At 46.5% G+C, this 21832-nt stretch overlaps 1 protein-coding gene across 2 annotated transcripts in view; it reads left to right on the forward strand.

Annotated features, from left to right (window-relative positions):
* FAM135B (family with sequence similarity 135, member B) overlaps nt 1-21832 on the forward strand; it is a 298084-nt gene that overhangs the window by 217627 nt on the left and 58625 nt on the right. For both annotated transcript variants that reach the window (XM_011938131.1, XM_011938133.1), the window contains exons 8-9: nt 8843-8996; nt 11170-11219. In XM_011938131.1, coding sequence (XP_011793521.1) covers nt 8843-8996; nt 11170-11219 — 204 coding nt within the window. The remainder of the gene's footprint in view (nt 1-8842; nt 8997-11169; nt 11220-21832) is intronic.

Here is a 21832-nt window from a genome sequence, read left to right on the forward strand (position 1 = left end):
AGGTGGAGGGGATGCTGGTGTTGTGTGTAGGTGGAGGGGATGGTGGAGTTGTGTGTAGGTGGAGGGGATGATAGAGTTCTGGGTAGGTGGAGGGGATGCTGGTGTTGTGTGTAGATGGAGGGGATGGTGGAGTTGTGTGTAGGTGGAGGGGATGATGGAGCCCTGGGTAGGTGGAGGAGATGGTAGAGCTGTGCATAGGTGGAGGGGATGATAGAGCTGTGTGTAGGTGTAAGTGGAGGGGATGATAGAGCTGTGGGTAGTGAAGGGGATGCTGGAGCCTTGCATATGTGGAGGCGATACTGAACTGTTCTTTGGTGGAGGTGCTGCTGGAGTCCTGGGTATGTGGAGGGGATGCTGAACTATGCATGGACGGTGGGGATGCTGGAGCTGTGTGTAGGTGAAGGGGATGCTGGAGTCTTGCATAGGTGGAGAGGGGATGCTGAGCTGTGTGTAGGTGGAGGTGCTGCTGGAGCTGTGTGAAGTGGGAGGGCAGCAAGACCATACATGCATAATGAATGGAGCAGATACCTGGGTCAGAACATGACCTTGACTCAGGTTTCTCAATTGCCTTCCCACTCCTACCCCCACCCCTCGGTTCTAGTCCAGCAGCTCCTGCTCCCTTTTTCTCATACTCAGATACACTCCCTGGAATGTCAATGAGGAGACAACATGGGTACCTTTGACTCCATTGGTATTAATAGAAAAAGCCATTTTTGAATTTCATATTTTAAATTTTTGATGAGAAATACCTGCCATTCAACTCAAAGCTGGTCGCCACAATCCAGAGTACAGGGACACATAATTTAGGTATTGCTGACTAAAAGCTCAGCAATTTGTGGCTGACAGAGAAGGTATTAAAGAGCCAGAACGGTAAGCGATTTTCCCAGATCGCAGCTAGTTAGCGGCAAAGCTACAGCTGGCACAAGAGGCTTTGCTTCTCTTTGTAATTGATGAAGCTGGTTTCCTTTTTAAACCTGGGCCCTGACCTGAGTTAGAAGTTCAACTCGACTGTTTCCTAGATGTGTGAACACAGGCAAACTATCTAAACTGCCTGAAGCTCAGTTCAAGGAGGAAGTTCAGCATCGAGATGAAAAAGTAGGGGGTCTTCCAGCAGCACATCATGTCTGGATTCTTGAGCTGCCGCTTTCTTGCCGTGAGACCTGCAAATGTTATTTACCCTTTTAAGGTTCACTTTTCCACTCTCCAAAATGGGTGTAAGTACTCAGGCTTATTGCATAGGATTGGCAAGAGAATTAAATGCTTCATACACATGAAGCACTTAGTTCCTGACATTTAAGAGTCAAATAGTAAGTGTTAGCTGTTTTTTATGATGATACTGTTTTGTTATCAGTGAAAATGGGATAATAATGTAAAACTCACTGAATCACCAAGAAGAGGAATCCAGGAACTAAGAATAGTACCAGACACACAGCAGACATATAATGAACTGTTAATAACATTATAGATTTTGAGGTCTGATAAACCTTAAATTTCTTTTTTCAGTAAACCTCTGGAATATTAGAAGCCAATTCCATTTATGAGTTCCTCCGTAATTGTAACACAAACAATATATTGATATTTCTCGGTTAAAAATATGTCTTGCTTTTATGGGTCTGTTTGAATCATGTTGAAAAGTATTTACCCCAGGCTGAGTTAAAATCGGGTTACATACATATTCCATATAAAGTATAAACAAGTACATTTCTATAGGATATACATTTCTATAGCATCATTATTACTGTAATCTAGGAAATCCTAATCCAAATCCCAGAATTGTGTGAATGTTCCACGATTCTAAAGTAGGAGGCAGTGAGGGTAAGCTGGACCCTGGGGCCAGGCCTATATACATCAGGTCTACACTGTCATGCCATTGGGGTGCCCTGTAGAGAATGCTATGACTCACTCATTCGTTCATTCTTTCTCTGTGTATTCAGTGAAATCTAGGTGCCAATTGTTTCAATCTCAAAGACAACCTGAAAAATAAAACTAAAAAGTAAAAAAGTCTTTTTACTCCCAAAGTGTTCAGGGAGTATTGGAATGAGAGATACAGGAAGAAATGGTCTATTGAGGTATGCATAAGGAGGGGATGATTGGAGAATGCCACAGAGGAGGTGACATTTGACCTGCGTCTTGGTGATGAGTAGGGTTAATTCAGAAAGACGTTTCCAGCAGCAAGAGCACAGGCCCTGTAGAGAAGTGCCACTAAAGTCCTGGAGGAAAACAAGAGATAGCAGGTGCGTCTGGGAATGTGATGCATTAAGGCAGCAGTCCCCAAACCTGGGACACAGACTGGTACTGGCCTGTGCCTGTTAGGACCCGGGCTGCATAGTAGGAGGTGAGTGACAGGTGAGCCAGTGAAGCTTCATCTGTATTTACACCTGCTCCCCATCACTCACATTACCACCTGAGCTCTACATCCTGTCAGGTCAGTGGTGGCATTAGATTCCCAAGCATGAACCCTATTGTGAACTGTACATGGGAGGGATCTAGGTTACTCACTTCTTTTGATAATCTAATACCTGATAATCTGTCCCTGTCTCCCATCACCCCTAGATGGGACCATCTAGTTCTGGGAAGCTTAGGGCTATCACTGACTCTACATTATGGTGAATTGTATAATTATTTAATTGTACATTACAATGTAATAATAATAGAAATAAAGTGCACAGTAAATGTAATGCTCTTGAATCATCCCAAAACCATCCCCCACAACTTCAGTCCATGGAAAAAATCATCTTCCATGAAACCAGTCCTTGGTGCCAAAAAGGAGGGGGACTACTGCTTTAAGGTGTAAAGTCCTTGAATGGCAAACAAAAGAATTCGAACTTTATCTTACAAACAGTGGCTAATGATATGACCCGCTTGCACAGACAGGCGCTGCGGTGGAAGGTAAGATCAGAACAGCAAGACACGTTAGATGGATGTGTTTAATAATTCAAGTAAGCAATAGAGACAGCTCACCCTGGGGCAGAGGTAAGAGAATTTTAGAGGTAGAACCATCAAGACGTTCTGACAGATGCTCAAAGTGAGAACGAAGTCTGGAATCTGGAAGAACTTGTTGTGTTCTTGGGTGCTGGGAAAAGTGGGGTCCGTTGAGGAAGACCAGAAGGAAAAGAAGAATCTGGTGAACTCCATGTAAGATGGCTTTGTGACAGCTTGGCAAGCCAGCCAATCGGAAGTTTAGACAATGGAGATCTAGAGTCCAGTGCAGGAATTAGATGTAGAGATGCAGATTTGAGAGACATTTGCAAAAAGGAAAGAGTTGATAACAAGCTTAGCTATGTCTGATTTGTATATACTCTGTTAGGAAATAAATGATGTAGAAAGTAAAACATCTTAGCTAACCGTTATCAAGTACTAAACTGTATGTAAACCAAGCACTCCATAAGCATTTTAACTAACTTTATCCTGACTTTCCTCGTTAGGAAACTGGCATTTCCTACGTTAAAGGTCTAGCTCAGGCAACTTGCTAGTGAGGGTGCCACTGTGAGCGAGGTACAGGCCTGTTTGACTCCAGATTCTGCCTTCAAAACCAAACTGTGTCCCTGTGGAGCTCCCCACTAAGTTAAAATTCATTCTTAGGCTTCTAAGTGGACCACTGTTGAATCTTAAGCTGCACCATGCATAGACACGTTCACCGAGGCCGTCAATGAGCGTGTCCTAAGTAAGCAAAAGTTCCTCTTAGTGTGCACTGACTTTACACTGGAGCGTTACATAAGTCTGCATTTTGCTGGAATAATCTCATTTAATCCTTAACAGCAACCCTCTGACGCTGATTTCAGAACTGTGCCCTCTTTTCAGTGATGAACCTGCTGTGTGGGGAGGGGAAGAAACCTCCCCAAGGTGACATTGGTAGGAAGTAGGAAAGCAAAAACGAAGACTAATTGGGCATGGCTCATGCCTGGAATCCCACTACTTTTGAGAGGCGGAGGAGAGAGGATCACTTAAACCTAGAAGTTCAGAAGCAGTCTGGGCAACATCGTGAGACCTCATCTCTACAAAAAAGTTAAAACGTTAGCCAAGTGTGATGGCACATGCCTGTAGTCCCAGCTACTCAGGAGACTGAGGTGGAAGGATCTCACTTGCTCCCAGGAGGTCAAGGCTGCCATGAGCCATGATTGCGCCACTGCACTCCAACCTGGGTAACAAAGCAAGGCCTTATCTCAAGCACAACAAACAAACAAACAAAAAATAGACTGTTTGCCCTGTATCTCATGCTGCAGATTCCATATTTAACCATACAAATATTTTCCCATTTGCAGTGGACTTACTTCGGTCTCAGAAGGGGAGAGGTGCCTTTTTTTTTTTTTTTTTTTTTTGAGACAGAGTTTCATTCTTGTTGCCCAGGCTGGAGTGCAATGGCATGATCTTGGCTCACCACAACCTCCACCTCTCAGGTTCAAGCGATTCTCTTGCCTCAGCCTCCTGAGTAGCTGGGATTACAGGCATGCACCACTACTCCCAGCTAATTTTGCATTTTCAGTAGAGACGGGGTTTCTCCATGTTGGTAAGGCTGGTCTCGAACTCCCGACCTCCTGTGATCCGCCCGCCTCAGACTCCCAAAGTGCTGGGATTACAGGCATGACTCACTGTGCTCAGCTGAAAGGTGCCTATTTTTTGTCCTGCTTCTGTTGTGGGACAGGCCCAGGCCAGGGGCCTTCTATCTGCGAGTTCATTCACAATGTAATGATCTGCCTGCCTCCTTGATTCTTGTTTTATTATTTAGGGTTTTCATTTCAGATTGCTGGAAAGACTGTTGCTAAAATGTTACTGCTTTGTGCTAGGGAAATGGCGCAAGGTTTTTCCATGCTCTTCGTGCAATTCTAATGGACGCACACTGGCCCGTCCACTCTGACACTGACTCTGCAGGTCTGCAGGACTGGCGAATGGGATTTTCTGCAGTGCATCGCACACTTTCAATACGTCGTGCTGCTGAGCAATTTATGAAGAATGGAAGGTTTATTTTTGTTTTGTTTTGTTTATAATACTCTCTAGCCATAAATATTTTTTTTCAGGATTTCTCTTTGGATTAGCATTTTGACTTATTATTATTTCAATAATCATACTAAATCAGCCTCGTGAAGATTCCCCAAAGTTTTCTTTAAGTGTCTCTTGAAAAATCTCTATGACATTGGCGTCTAGTTTTAAAAGTCAAACTTGATAAGAGACTTCATAGATTCCTTGCCTTCTTTAATATGTCCTGAAGCTTTGCGGAATGAGACCAGGGTGATGGGACAGTGGAGCTGTGGCAGGTAGCGGGACCTGAAAACGGGATTCTCAGGACTGCTTGAGGCCAGCTGGGGATTCATGACTACTGTATTTGGTGCCTTTGTTAATCCCCTTTCTGCTTTCATTTCTGCTTCGTCACAGCTGTCAGAGGCACTGCAGGACTTGAATGCCTCAGTCAAAGCAAGCGGAGCTTGGTCCAGCATGTGTTCTCTGCCAGGCCTGGTTTCAGAGGCAGGTGTGGCATGCCGAGAAAGGGCAACCTCGCTTCAGCCCTGAGTCCTGAGAAGCATTTCTGCTGCTGGCAAGCAGAGTGACCTTGCACATGTCACTCAGGTCTTTGAGTCGTAGTCTTTTGATCTATGAAATGGAAATAAGAGTTTCTATTATTATTGTTTGATCTGGTCAGAACGAATTCTAACGTTTGGTGATAAAAGCAAGAAACAGAGAAATGTCTGGAGCATTCTCCAACTTATAAGTGTGTCTGTGCGTGTTTTCAAGACATGCACACATATAGTAAGTATGTATACATATACTAAAGCATAGATGGGCAGTATTCCAGAAGAATCCACAAGAAAAAAAATTATTAGACTATGGGGAATGGGACGCTTCATGTTGTGTTTACTTTGATGATATTGGTAGGGTTTTGTTTCACCATATTTATATTCCGTTTTGAAAATCAAAATGAGAGTATCTGCCTTTCATGGTGCTTGCTGAAGATCAAAGGAGATAAAGTACAATAGGACTATCTAGATGCTTCATAAGCAGTGACTTCTTTCCTGCTCCACAGATCTGGCTGGTCTGACGTGCTCCGTGCTGCATACAAGCTCTCCTCGACTTTCTACAGCTGTACTGGCTTCTCTGTATTAAACCTTAATATAATAGGAAAGTGGAGAAATGTGAATATATGGGTTACCCTGAACGCAGACAGGGCAGTTGGTTTAGAACCAGTTTTCTGGTTCTAAAATGGACAAGTCTTCTGATTCCAAAACCTGCTGAATGTCTTAAATTCAAATCAGAAAGAATTTAACAAGCTTTTAATCCAAGGCCAGGTTTCAGAGCTGAGAAATGCAAGCCATGGAGGGTCAAGTTCTGCAGAGGGTCTCTCTCCCGTACTCTGTGGTGTGATGTCCAGCCCTACCTTCAGACCTGAGCCATTCGCTCTTCACACTGCTGGGAATGTTGGTGGCCAACAGCAATTGGCTAAGCATGGAGACTGCCCTATCTGGAGAGAGCTGCTCCCCCAAGGTCACACTTCCCTGCCAGGGTGATATGGTTGGACTCTGTGTCCCAACCCACATCTGATCTTGAACTGTAATCCCAATGTGTCAAGGGAAGAACCTGTAATCCCCACATGTTGAGCGAGGAGGTGATTGGATCATTGGGGCAGTTTCCCCGCTGCTGTTCTCATGGTAGTGAGTAAGTTCTCATGAGATCTTATGGTTTCATAAGTGTTTGGAAGTTCCTCCTTTGCATTTCTCTCTCCTCATGCCTTGTAAGATGTGCCTGCTTTCCCTTCCTTCATGATTGTAAGTTTCCTGAGGCCTCCCCAGCTATGGGGAACTGTGAGTCAATTAAACACCTTTCCTTTATAAATTACCCAGTCTCAGGTATTTCTTTATAGCACTGTGAAAGCAGACTAATACATAGGGTAACCCACACCAAGTACTGATCAGTGAACGGGTACAAAGACCTGGTCCTTGCCCCAAGGCCAGAGAACTCTGCAGGCCCAGCACTCCCCATGGCATCAGCTGAGGTCTCTGTTGCACCCACAGGACAACGCAGTGCAGTTCCTCCACCCGTCCTGCTTTACAGCTACACAGATGTTGCTCCTGAGAGCACAACTCATTGACCCTCTCCTGGTTTCTCATAGTTTCTCACCTAAGACAGTATCGGAGGTAGATGGTGGCAGGCCGTGGCAGGCCTGAGACTTCTATCTGTTTCCTAATTTGTAGCACCTCGTATCACACATGACAATCATTGTGGTATGGTGGTTAGAGAGGGTATAATAGTGCCCGACATTATCTGCCTATGCAACACCCTTGGGAGTTCAGATGATGTGCAGATGTGTGTCGACTCCAGGAGACTTACCCAGCCCACACTGGATCAACTCAGCCCTCTTGGATGGCAGCTAGGAGAAAGGAGACCAAGCAAGGCAGGAGGCTCTCTGGTCACTGGCTGTGCAGACTCACTCACAAAAGCCAAGGTGAAATGCCACCAATTCCTCACCTGGCGTTTCTTCCAGCAGGCAGGCAAGGCAGCATGGGAACATGAAGAGCCACTGCCTCCTCCCATCACGGCCATGTGAGCAGTAGATGGGCACCAGCACACTACTGAAGACTCCCACCTGTGTGCCCAGGCCTTTTCCCACACAATTCCTTTCTCTGCTCTAAGAACAAATCTCTCTTGAAATTCACCTCAGGACATCCTTCTCTGTTGAGTTGGCGAGAAAGAACCATCCTGTTCGTTCCTTTGCATCAAGCCTAGGTCTCCAAGTGCACTGTAGACTTAGGTGTCTTTTCCTCATTGGACAAACTACTTTGTAATTCTACCAGTTTAATCCATTCTATTTCTACAAACAAAATATAGTGTTACAGTGTTGTGACACTGCATGCTCACATGCAGAGCTGTTTACAGGTGTGTGCAGAGCTATTTACAGGTGTGTGCAGAGCTGTTTACAGGTATGCTTTCAGCATTGGTTACTTAACCTCACAACTTCTTTCTACATTACAATGACACTTTCTTTTCCTCCTTTTCAGCATGACCTACTGCTCACTCACCTGCTGCAAAGGACTTTCTAAATTTCTTCTCTCTCTATGAAAAGGAGCCCACAGCCACCTGTCCCATGGCCTCTATAGTGTACCCTGCAGTGGTGGGGAAAGGAGGTTTGTGTATTAGTGCGTTCTCAGGCTGCTAATAAAGACATACCCAAGGCTGGGTAATTTATAAAGGAAAGAGGTTTAATGGACTCACACTTCCACATGGCTGGGGAGGCTTCACAATTATGGCAGAAGGTGAAGGACGAGCAAAGTCATGTCTTACATGACGACGGGCAAGAGAGCATTTGCAGGGGAACTGCCCTTTGTAAAACCATCAGATCTCATGAGACTTATTCAGTGTCATAAGAACAGCATGGGAAAAACCCGCCCCCATGACTTAATTACCTCCCACTGGGTCCCTCCCGTGACACGTGGGGATTATTACAATTCAAGGTGAGACTTGAGTGGGGACGCAGAGCCAAACCATATCAGCTTGTAAGTGGGGCCACTTGGTTGTCTCAAACCTGTGAGGCCAGTGTCCTCATCACCTTCACGATCATTGATTATTATTGTGATTATCGTTGCTATTTTATTATTTTAATCTGAATATAAGACAAAGGTGTGGCAGATTTCAGTGTTTTCTTACCTGGAGGGATAAAGAAGCGATTCCAGCTCAGGACTCTCTTTTTCTTGGAATCTTCAACCATGTCCCAGTTTTACTCAGGATGGGGTCTGCTTCCTTCCCTGAACCTCCAAACATTTGTGAATGTGGGTGCGGGCAGATGGAGCGTCAGGGCCCTGTGCTACCTGGGCCAGGTGCAATATGCCTCAACCTCTGTTTCTGTTTCACTCCGTAGGGAAGCTTCTACATCACCTCTGAGAACTGCATGCAGCACGCACACAAGTGGCACCGAGACCTGTGCCTGTTGCTCCTCCACGCTTATCGGGGACTCCGTCTCCACTTCCTGGTGATCATGCGGGACATCCCGGAGCTGCCACACACGGAGCTGGGTAAGGGCCCAGGACAGGGGCAAGCCCATCCCAGCAGCTCATGTGCCTCCTCCAGACAAGGGATGGGGAAAAGCAGGCATGCTTTTGTAAATGTCACAGGAATAACACTGGTCCAGGTAGGTTTGGGCTGTGATTTTCATTATTCTAGCAGGAGAGGATCTGGGAAATGCAAATACAGTAAGAGAAGACACATGCTCTTTAAGGCACATTCATTCACTCACGCATTCATCTGCTAGACATCTATTACCTATTACACACCTGCCACCCCACTGCATAATTTTAGTTTGCTTTCTAGAGGAAAATGCTAGTTTATAGCCTTTTCTTAATTAATCTGTAATTATGGAATTGTAACTTAAAAGAGTGTAAAACAATCCTCAAAGAACTATATATATACACATATGCATCTATCTATGCTTGATCTGGATGATCATAGACACTTCTTAGTATCCATTACATTTGTTTATCTTGGGATCAATTGACTTTTGCACATGGATTTTCCAAAGATGAGACATCATGGAAATCAGTGGGCTTGAATCTCTGTTGATTGACAGACGGTGGTCCTGAAACTCAGAGAGGTAAAAGCATTGCTCAGCATCACACAGTGATGTGTGGCAGATCCATGACAGAAGCTCAGGGATCCTGTGCTGATCCCTTGGGGCAGAGTCCTCTGTATCATGTCACACTCAGTAACAACAGGTGATATGTCCTGGTTCTGCTCAAAGTTCTCTAATAAGGCCTCATTGCCTCTAGAACAGAGGCCAAGTCCTCAGCCTGTTTTTCAAGGATAACACTCATTTCAACATCAGAACTCTGCTAGGTACCTTGACTTCCCTATCTTTACCCCTAGACCTCAACTGCTGAGATAACTGTGGTTTTGACTGGGTTGATGGCCTTGTTCATTGTTTGTTGCTGTACTGAAATCATCACGTAAAAAAGATGTATTTGCATATTTTGCTTCCCAGCTAGACTGAGGTCTTTGAGAGCTGATTCCCCTCAGATCCCTGCTGCACTGTCTCTGGTATGTAGAGTAAAGGAGTAGGTACAAGGTTACAGTTGTTGAATTGAATCCAGAGCCTTCTTACCATAAGCTTTATCAGCTCTCACATCTTAGACAAATCCTGTACTCAGGCACTACTCTTTGAATCATGCAATCATTGAATTTTTTTCAAGTTCAAATCTTATGCATGCAGGCAAGACATGTACAGAATCAGAGGGACTTTATATAGCTCAAATGAAAAAATGGAGATTTTTCAGTAGCTGTTGGATTCCTGATATAACTTTTAATATTATATTTTATTCAAAGGAGCTGAATTTATTTGTTCGTTCACACCCTCATCACATTTTACTGGACATGTACTATGTGTCAGATTCTGTGCTAGACACTGAGAATACATAGCCATGAGTAGTGTATCAAAAGTTCATTTTGCCTTGTGGAGTTCAGGGACCTGAATTCAGCGATAGAGTAGAGAGGTATCTACTAATTAGGTCATCAGCAAGGACCGTAAGTTGCTAGGAGATTGTTTCCACTCACCTAGGCAAGCATGCTTTAATTAAAATCCATGCCAGAACCATGTACAAATGACTGACCACAGCATCATGGAACCAGAGGAGCGTTCAAACCCAGTCACAACTGTGACCATGAAAACAAATGACCAGAGGCCACCTGGTTTCTGTTAATAAGATGGCCACATTCTTCAGTATCAGAGCCGGTGGGGCTGAGCAGGAGGTTCTCAGGGCTTCTGATATTTTATCTTTAAGATAGAGATTCAAATCCATGTTCTGTATATGATGCACAGATGTATCTCTCTCTCTGTGTGTGTGTGTGTGTGTGTGTGTGAGTGTGTGTGTGTGTGTACCTGCAAAAATAGAAATAAATGTGGAATCTCTCCGGGCCACACAAGTGCTGTATGAATTTGGGACGTGCTGCTTCTCATAACTGTGTGCATGGGGTGATATTGGCTTTTATCTAGTACTCAGTTCATGGCTCCAATCAGGTTTATTCTCCTGATAAGCACAATTCCATTGGGAAGTTAGAATAGACAGAAGGTCCTCAGCAATGTGTTGGTCTCTGTGACTTTAATGCCAATGTGAAACTTTTGCTTTTTCATTTAATAGCAACTGCTGCGTTTCACTGTGTGTTCGTTGAATCATACAGTTTATTTTTTCTTTCTAGAGGCCCTTGCTGTTGAAGAAACACTTTCTCAGCTGTGCTCAGAGCTGCAGGTAATTGGAGAGCTGGCGCTGGGGTCTGAATGAATGGCAGTAGTTTTGCAAGACAAATACAGTTGCTTGCTTGCTATATAAAAAAGAAGTGAAAAGACACCACTTGTGACTTCACTCTAGATAACAAGCTGGAGAAATATTCTTACATCCTGTTACCCTACATCACTGTGTTCTATAAGTATGTGCCTTGTTAGATATTTTGGAAAAACTAAACATGTTCGCAGATTTTTGTTTCCCTGAAGCTTAGACAACACATATGTATTTGTCCGTTACCCATCCATCGAACAAACATTTGTTGACTAGTAACATGACAGAATCTTGTACCTGTGCACAGATGGCCTCAGACGTGGCAGGGATGCTAGAGTCAGTGATGACAATGAAAACAGTCACGTGCATTTGCCAAAAAAACCTCATCAAGCGTGCATTAAGAGTAAAGGCTGAATAAATATTTGACAAATGCATGCTGCTGCTATTTACTATCTCTGGAACACTTTTACATCCCCCTCGTGTTGGATATCTGGGTGAGTACTCTTATTTTTATATGAAGAACAGGCAAATTAAGGTTGGAAAGAAGTCTATACCAGGGTGACTAACACAGCTAATTAGTACTAGAAGCAGGACCCAAACTCTCATCCCCAAACTGACATCTCTGTCTGTTAAACCAGTGTTTCTCAACCCTGGCTGTACCTTAGAATCATCCTTGGAACTTTAACGATGCATCTTTGCCTGAGTCTGGATGCCCAAACTGGCTGAAACAGAAGATCTGGGATTGGAGTTCAGATACTGTGTTTTTATTCAGAGCTCCCCAGATGAATATTATGTGCAGCCAGGGTTGAGAACCCCTGCTTTAGAGCATGTTAGAAAGTTCGTAAAATCCACTCTCACGGTGGATGCAGAGGAGATCCCTGGAGAGGGCGGAATGCGGAGGCAGAGACCGAGGAGGGTGTTGGGAGCTTAGAGGTGGAGGGTCTTCGGGGAGGGGCCATTGGACTGCAGCCTGGGAGAAGGGGTGGGGCTTGGCTTGTAGCAATAACAGGGAAACACATGCCAAGCACTGATTATCATAAATGCACGGTCAGCAGACTGTAGGAAGGCAACACAGGAGTCCATTTGGAGAGTGTGTAAGAGCCACTGAGATGAGTCAAAGACCTAATGTCCACACTTGGGGGCTCATATGCTCCGACTCTGATGCAGTATTGATGATGTGTGTCTGAGTGGGCAGCTGGGTAGACAGGAGGCCCTGGGCTCCAGATGGCTACAACTCTCATCCTTCCCTGAATGAACCTCAATGCACCCACTGTGTTAGGCAGGGACCAGAAGCTTCAAAGCCATGCTGGCCTGAGTTTAAATCCAGGCTCTGAGCTTCCCCTTGGAGCAGTTGTGGGACCTGAGACAATGGGCTCACCCTTTGGGGCCTGGGACTCCTCATCTACATAGTAGGTTTGTTCCGAGAGGACCACTAGAGAGTTCAAGCAAGGACCCTCCTAAGTGCTCTGCTCAGGGGGTCTGCTCTTCTCTGGTGAGATGGCCTCTCCTTCCAGGGCTGGCTCGGGCTGCCTCAGACTCCATCCCCTGAGGGCCTGGCCAGAGCCACGTACCTGTGGAGGTGCAACTCAGCATCCCAAGGGGAAACTGCTTTACTCTGTAAATTATCAGAAATTTAGTTTTAGCAATTGAAACAACAAGGAACACAGGAACAGGCAGCTTTCCAATTCAGCTTTTCCATTTCCCATCACGAGATCAGGCTGAAGAGCTGATTCGTGACTATTTGACTATTTGTCAATACGCCCACTCTCTTTCCTCCTGGGTGTGTCCTGCAGGTTCTCTGTGTTGGTCTCCGTGCCTGTTATGTTCAGGTTTCCAGGAGCTTCTCTTCCCTAGTCCGGGATCACCATAGCACCAGCATCACCGACTTATATTTAATCAGCAGGGATTCTCAGCCTGGCACAGTTCTAAGTGCTTGTCAATAAAATCCCCTTTAATCTTTCTATAGCCCCTGAGATTTCACCGTTACCAAAGCACTTGTCCAAAGTCACCTGGTAAGTGGTGGGAGGAATTGGTGCTCACACGCAGCAGGCCTTCTGCCTCCAGAGTCCCAACCAGGTCACCGGACAGGGCCTGCTGCTGCACTGCGGTTGTGAGAGCAGGCAGGGACCACTGCCTGTTTTCTCCTTGTACGTCACATGATGGTGCGTGGTGGCTAGTGGGTGGTAGTGATGGGGAGTCCTGTATTGCAAAGATTATGCACATCAGAGCCAGGGAGACATGGCTTTGAATTCTCTACCTACTCACTGTGTGACTTTAGGCAAGTTGCTTAATCTTCATGAACCATGATGTTCTTATCTGTAATACGGGGATAAAAATCAATCTGTTTTCACTGATGCAACCACCCAATGGGTTCACTTTACCCACTGCCTAGACGGAGCTCCGTTATCAAGACAGGGGAATAGCAATAGAGAAAGAGTAATTCACACAGAGCCAGCTATACAGAAGACCTGAGTTTTATTATTGCTCAAATCAGTCTCCCCAGGCATTTGGGGATCTGAGTTTTTAAGAATAATTTGCTGAGTAAGGGCCAGTGAGTCAGGAGTGCTGATTGGTTGGGTTGGGGATGAGTCCAGCTGTCCTCTTGCACTGAGTCAGTTCCTGGGTGGGGACCACAAGACTAGATGAGCAAGTTTATCAATCTGGGTGATGCCAACTGATCCATCAAGTGCAGGGTCTGCAAAATATCTTAGGTTTTACAATAGTGATATTATTCCATAGAAGCAATTTGAGGAGGGTCAGAATCTTGTAGCCTCCAGCTGCATGACTCCTAAACCATAATTTCTAAGACTTTGGCTTGTTTGTTAGTCTTACAAAGGCAGTCTAGTTCACCAGGCAAGAAGGGGGTTTGTTTTGGGAAAGGGCTGCTATCTTTGTTTCACACTATAAACTAAGTTCCTCCCAAAGTTCGTTTGGCCTATGCCCAGGAATGAACAAGGACAGCTTAGAGGTTCGAATCAAGAAGGAAGTGGTGATTTCAGGTCTCTTTCACCAGCTCAGTTACAATTTTGCAATGGTGGTTTCATTGATGTCTTTTTCTCATAGCCAATAAGCCTGGCACACTGGCTGATTGCCTGGCTACATTGCGTGAATTTTCTCATGCAATTGATAAAATAATTCTATAAGATAAGCCATCACATTCTTTTCAGTGGATGAAGAAACATGGCTGACTCACACACTGACAAGAGTCACAGTGCTGGCGGAAGAGGGTTAGTCCCTGTTCTGGTCCCTGCGATGCGAGCTGGTCCCTGCGATGCTGAGCCCTCCCCAGTGTGATGCAAGCCCAGGAGGCAGCATCGGTGCAGGGAATAGAGATGGTGTCCATGAGGTCTGGCCCTGTGCAGTAAATGCAGAAAATGGAAACCATCAGGTCTAGTGCAAGTATTTATCAAATGATGGGAGCTTTGGCTTGTCATTTTTTGTGGTCATAAAGTAGAGTTTGGTGATACTCATGCCTTTGGCAGGGAATATGGTTACACGGCCAGGTTCCTTTTGTCTTCATGGCAAAAAGGATCAACGTTTTCCTGGGAACAACTGCCATTCGTCTTTTGGCCCATGAGAGTTTTTAATTTAACAAACATTTCCCCAACCCCCAGTGCTTCTCAGATCCAGTGCTCTTCAGGTCTCAGCCATAGAGACTCAGTGGTGACCCCTTGCTCCTGCAGTACATAGCCTAGGGAGGTGATCTTTTCACTCTGGAACTTATACTGCTTAGAAGGGCTCCTGGCACCTAGAAGCTCTGAATAAATGCTAGAATTGGTGGATGAATGGTAGCAAACGTGAGGAAGTGACTGACCCTGGAGCCACTAATGTCATACCCCTGAGGCTATTGGCCTATCTGCAAAAGGAGCTTGTACTTGGTATGTTCATTTACTGATCCAATGGACCTGTGTGTGCTGTTGTCCTGTGTCATGCATCACCTCAAAAGTAGTGGATAAAGGCTTCTGCCCAGACTGCAGGGCACAGTCCTGAATCAGCCAGCTGGCTGTCCAGCACTGGGCAGGCCATAGGAGAATGAAGTGGGGTCACAGGTACACAGTGCTCAGAACAGAGCTTGGGGCAAAATGCCACCACCATTGTCACTGCTGTCCTTGTCATTGTTCATCCTATTCCATGGGCCTGGTGTTGACGAAAAGAGTCAAACTCCATAAAATATTTGAGAAGATTTATTCTGAGCCAAATATGAGTGACCATGGCTCATGACACAGCCCCAGAAGATCCTGAGAACATGTGCCCAGGGTGGTCAGGCTTTAGCTTGGTTTTATACATTTTAAGGACACGTAAGACATCAGTCAATACATGTAAGATCTGCATTGGTTTGGTCCATAAAGGTGGGGCAACTGAAGGCTGGGGGCGGCGAGGCTTCCAGATCATAGGTAGATTCAAAGATTTTCTGATTGGCAATTGGTTGAAAGAGGTTATCTAAAAACCTGGAATCAATACAAGGGAGTCTGGGTTAAGATAAGGGTTTGATGAGACCAAGTTCTTATTATGCAGATGAAGGCCTTTGGATAGCAGGCTTCAGAGAGAATAAATGGTAAATGTTTCTTATCAGACTTAAAACAGTTAACACTTTTTCACTTTTTTGCGTGAGGTGACTGCTTTCCACCCATGAGGGCAGTCAGTGTGACAGCCCTTTGAATCCACACCTGTGGTACGCGAGCTCTTGTTTGGCATCCAGGAAAACTCAGGTTGAAGCGATTGAAGGGGTGGTGAATGAATTGAAGGGTGGTGAATGCAGAGGCTTGTATTGCTGATGAAAGTGGCTCTCAGTGGGAAGGGGAGCTGGAAAGGGTGTGGAGCGGGAAGATAATCTTCCCTCAGAGTTTGGCAATCCCCAGCCAGATGCCACTATGGAGCAACGCTGTCAAGCCATCCTTCTGAAGTCAAGCTGCTTCTCTCCAGTGTGCAACTGTAGTCTCTGGGGAGGCATCCAACTGCTTCTCCTCTTCTCCTCTGTTGGCATAGCCTGTGGTTTTTATGGGCACAGGATGGGGGTTGTGGCTGGCCATGGATGTTTTGAAAAGGCAACATTTGAGCAGGAAAATAGAAATGAATGTTCTTACTTTGGGTCACAGTTCCAGGCCTGAGGGTGGGGCCCTTGCCAGGACCTTGCCTCTTCTGCCCAGAATTTTCCTGTCTTCTGTCCCTATCAGTATGTGGTAGAGGGATCCCAGGCTGATGTGTCACTATTTCTACCCAGGACAAGGCTGACTCCAGTGGACTTGAGAGAGGAGGCTAAGTTGGAGCCAAGCCTGGAGAGAATATGGAGCCTCTTTTCTGTTTGCACTAAGGCAGTAGATGGAACCTGGAAGCAGCAAGGCATGAGGTGCAAGGCTGTGCTTGTGAACAGTGGGCAGGGCTGCAGGAAGGCAGAGGGCATGGGGTGACTGAGGTTCTGTGGAGAGATCCCAGGCTAATAGTGAACAGGCCTGTGTGCCCCAGGCACCATGGAGCTGAAACACATTTCCAAGTCACAGAGAGCCATGAGGAAGGAGTCTGACAAGTTGTGTAGAGAAAGGAACTACTAGGATTTGTCTGTATCCACAGACACTTTGACACCAAATGCATGGAAGTTTTCCTCACACCAACAACCTTGCCAGCTCTCTGACATAAGCTAGATGTCTAGTGATCCAATTCAAACTCAATCCTGTCTACCTGGGTTCAGCATCAGATCCCACAGGTTAGGGGTGCAGCCCCACAAGACAGGCCTCATTTGAGGTACAAGTTGTGAGTCCTGGGCCTGCAGTAGTTCTGACCAATCAGCTTTACATCAGGGGTTCCCATGATGCCCCCCTCTAGGTTAATAACTTGTTGAATGACTCAGAGAACTCAGGAAGCACTTTTCTTACTGTACCTGTTCTATGATAAAGAATATTGCAAAGAATGCAGATGCACAGCCAGATGAAGAGTTTCATGGGGTGAGGTTTGCAAGGAACCCAAGTGCAGGGATCTCTCACCTGTAGAGTTCCTCCTAGCAGGTGAAGGCGTCCTCTCCTGTACACCATCCTCCTGGCAGGTGAAGGCGTCCTCTCCTGTACACCATCCTCCTGGCAGGTGAAGGCGTCCTCACCTGTACACCATCCTCCTGGCAGGTGAAGGCGTCCTCACCTATACCCCATCCTCCTAGCAGGTGAAGGTGTTCACTAACCTAGAACCTCTCTAAGACCTGTCCCTTAAAGGTTTTCATGGAGGTTCCCTGACATTAGACACTATTGATTAAATCATTGGCCATTGTTGACTAGCTCAGTCCCCAGCCCCTCTCCTTTCTCCAGAGGTCAGGGGCAGGGCTCAAACTCCCAACTCTCCAATCATGGGTTGGTCTTTCTGGCAAACAGCCTCTACCCTAAAGCTATCTAAAGGTCTGTCAAGAGTCACCTCCTGAGTACAGGCTCAATTTAGCATATGTTCGAAAGGAATTTATGAATAACAAAAGATGTTCCTATGGCTTCAGAAATGTCAAGGGTTTTATTAATAGAAGCTCTGTGACAGAAACTGTGGAGAGAGATATATATGTATGTGTATTTATGTGGGCTGTAGGCTCTTGGCCCCCTAAAGACCCAATTTCCCAGTGAGTTACAGAAACTTACACACCACCTTAAGGTTACAGAAAGATGGAGGCTTAGATTCTGGCAAAGCAGGTTATGGGAGGGAGAGAAGAGGCTTGGCCAGCCAAGGTGGCCTTGTTGTGTAGGTGAAGTCTCCCTCACAGAGAATAGGTGGTACGTGTTCCTTTTCAGACTTTTAAAGGTGTGGAACTCTCCATCCCTCCTGGATCTTGGGAAAGGCATGGAAAAGGGATGGGACCTGGCTTCATTAATGGAGATTCTCTGCAGATATGAATTTTCCCCACTTAAGGCAGTTTTGTGAGGTCACTTCTGCCTGGTGGCCAAGCAGCAGCTTTTTCAAAATACGTCAAAGAAATATGTTTGGAGATAAGAAATTTTAATTTCCTTCTATCACAATACCATACAAGGAAAGGCAGTGAATCTTGAGGCAGGAAATGGTGATTAAGTTAATTGCAGTCACTACAACAGTGACAATACCAACATACCCGGCCTAGGGAGTGCTGGCTCCCTACCTGTGGTTCACCAGGCTCTATCCTTGCTGCAGCCCTGGGAGTACAAGGAGGGAGGTACTCAAGTATCCACAATCATTTTGCTTTAAGTGGACACAGAGAAATGTGGCTTCCTTAAAGTCCACGAATCACTGAGGGGTGGGCCCAGGGCCTGAACGCAAGGCCACCTGCATTCCATTGCAATGTTATCTTGTCTGTTTCCCACAGTGGTTCTGGTGGGAGATTCAGGGCTTAGGATGCAGGCTGCCAGCGACTTGATCAAGTATATTTTATGAGAGATCAACTAGTTGCCTTCCTTTTCTAGGGCGGCGCCCCAGGCTGCAGGGCTGCCAGCTCTTGGTTTTGAGTAACTGTGTTGCCACAGGCTTTATTTTATACAAAGCAACTAAATTAGCCAACCACTGCAGGGATGTGGCTGCATGAAGAGGGTAGAAAGGGTGAATGGGTGTGTGTTTCTGCCTACTCCTTGGTTTGCTAAAGATCTGGCCTGGCTGTTGGAGTGGAAGAAACAGCACCCACTTCCCAAAAATCCCTGAAGAGCAAGCTGAGTCAGCAGCACTGTTTAGAGGTAGAACATCGCCACCTCCTGGTCTCCCCCATTCCTGCCAGTGGTGGAGTTGGGAAGCCTGGAAAGTGTTTTGGGTGATTTAAAGCAATTTGAAGACGCAGAGTTCTGCAGCAATGGAGTGATGTGGATGAATCTTTACTCCATGCGATTCTTATAAACGTTTACTTAGCATCTACTGTGTGCTGACCACTCGATTATTCATTGGGTATACAAAGGTGGAAGATACCAGCCAGGACTTGCTTGCAGCTCAGTGAGAGAGAGTGTTCCCAGATTAGGTGGACACTGCTGATGTGGTCAGTACTGGAACCAGGGAGCGAGAGGTGAGGGGCTGTGGGAGCAAGGGGGCGCAGGCACCTTATCTTGCCTGGGGAGGCAGGGATGGAGCCTGGGACATTGCCCTGAAAGAGTGGGAGGGTATCAGACACCAGTCAGGGAAGGACCCTCAAGGCAGAGGGAACAGCCACGCAAAGCCCAGGGTAAGGGCCCACCAGCCTGAAGCAGCGTGGGCACTTGGGGCCCACCTAGGTGGAGCTCAGGTGAGGATGCAGGGCAGGCTGGAGAGGATGCAGGATGCAGGGAGTTGGAGCAGTTACTGAGGACCCCTGCTGTGAAGCCTGATTAGGAAGTGGGGTGTACTCCCCACAGAGGACCTGCAGGTTCTAATGAAACTCAGACATGTGCTTTGGTACAAACAAGTTTAACACATGCTGAGTATCAACTGGAGAGCAGTGTTGCTGTTGTGGTTTAATTTTCTGTAACACAGCAATGTAGAGTTTTCTATAATACCAGAAAATTCCCTGGTCGCCCCCCAGTAAACTTCTGGGAGATCCCAAATTGTCATGTACTCTTTCCCAGAGCTATACCCTCCTAGCAGGAGCCGTTAATGATAAGTACAGTTACAAAGCATCAGTGAGCAGCTTCTGACTGTGGGCAGCCTGTTTTGTTGGTTTTCGGGAGTGGCGGAGATTGTGTATTTGGGATTTGTTTCTTGTTTGTTTGCTTTGACCAGTCCTCTTGTCAGAGGGTTTTTAAATGCATTGTTTCATTTAACATCCTTTTGAAGTCAGGGATTCTAGAGGACACTCAGGTCCCATGAGGCCCAGTGACTTCTCAAGGTTCTGCTGTGAAGGAGCTGACCTCAAATTCAAGGGGGTAAAGAGCATAAGAGGCCCTCTGGCACACCATCTACCTTCCAACAATGAGTGAAAGAAAGCTGTTCCTTGAAACTGAGCACCTAGTCTGCACTGGTCCCATTGATTAGTATGTTACACGTGTGCTCAGTGGGTCCTCAGTTTGACGCTGTGATGCAGGTTTTATTAGGCCTGATTCCTAGTGGGGACACTAAAGCTTTGGGGACTGGCTGTCCGCTGTGGTCACTGTTACCTCTCCCTGTCCCGCAGGTCAGGGAATTCCTGGTGCTGTAACTTCACAGCATTAACCCTAGAGGGCGACTCTGAGCTTATTGAGAGCCTGCCCAGGGCAGCCGGGAACACGAAGCTCAGCTGGAGGCAGCTGAGAAAAAACAATTTCTCTCTCTGATTTTAGGACTTCTCACACTTTAATGTGCACGGGAATTACCTGGGGATCTTGTTAAAATGTGCTTTCTGATTCTTTTGAGCTGAGGTGGGGCAAGAGATTCTGCAATTCCAACTAGTTCCCTGGAGATGATGGTGCAGCTGGGATATCGTGTACCATGGTTTGAATAGTGAGTGTCTGAACTCTAAAACTTCACTGGGGGTCGCCCTTTAGGTGGACATCCAGCAGGCACATAGCCGTCTCCTGGTCCCCCTCTGCCATACCATGAAGCTGGGCACAGGGTTCAACTCTTCTGCCCGGCCTTTTCTGCAGTCGTACACACAGTGCATCTCTCTGGAGGTTCCAGGGGCCTTGGCAGCAATACCCAGCCTGCCTTCCTATGGCCCGTCCCATGGAATGGGAAAGCCTCTGGCCCCAGTGAGACCTCACCACACGTCAGGATCACCCTTCACAGGGACTTCCTCTGTAACCACAAGGCACCGTATGGTGAAGACCTTGTCTGAGCCATCTTTTGCTTTGCACAGCCTCCCATACAGAGTGTGCTGCAGGAAGCATGGAAACCAACATAGGGACAACTCTCACTGTCCTGGTTAAAAGCTCCTGGCAGGCCGGGCGCAGTGGCTCAAGCCTGTAATCCCAGCACTTTGGGAGGCCGAGACGGGCAGATCACGAGGTCAGGAGATTGAGACCATCCTGGCTAACACAGTGAAACCCCGTCTCTACTAAAAAATACAAAAAACGAGCCGGGCGAGGTGGCGGGCGCCTGTAGTCCCAGCCACTCGGGAGGCTGAGGCAGGAGAATGGCGTAAACCCGGGAGGTGGGGCTTGCAGTGAGCCGAGATCCGGCCACTGCACTCCAGCCTGGGCGACAGAGCGAGACTCCGTCTCAAAAAAAAAAAAAGCTCCTGGTAGTTCCTGTTCACCTGCAGGATGAAGGCATGATTGCTTAGGATGGAAGTCAAAGCCATGGGCATGTGATACTCCTCTCATCTGTCCCTGAGGTGCCCCAGCCCTCCTGCACACCTTGTATTTCAGACCTTCAGGGGGCCAAACTAGGGTCCTTACCCCAGTGTCTTTCTGCCAGCTATGGCCTCTGCCTGGACTATCCCATCTCACCTTGTTTTTCTTCCCGACACAATCCCCATCGGCCTGCAAAGCCCAAACCGAAGGCTGCCTTCTCGGGAAACCGTCTGAGATCCGGGGATCTGAGAGCTCCTGGTGAGCTCCTGTGTTTCACGGTGCCGCGCTCCATGGCGGCCATGGCTCAGTTTCGTTTAATGATTTGTGTTACTTTGTTCCTGCTCCACGAAGCCATGAACTCCTGCATAGAAGGGACTGAGTTCTATTTATATTTGAAGGCTGTTACGAAAACATACTAAGTGTGAT

The sequence above is a fragment of the Colobus angolensis genome, unplaced genomic scaffold, assembly GCF_000951035.1.
Source record: "Colobus angolensis palliatus isolate OR3802 unplaced genomic scaffold, Cang.pa_1.0 Scaffold17, whole genome shotgun sequence".
Taxonomy (NCBI): domain Eukaryota; kingdom Metazoa; phylum Chordata; class Mammalia; order Primates; family Cercopithecidae; genus Colobus; species Colobus angolensis.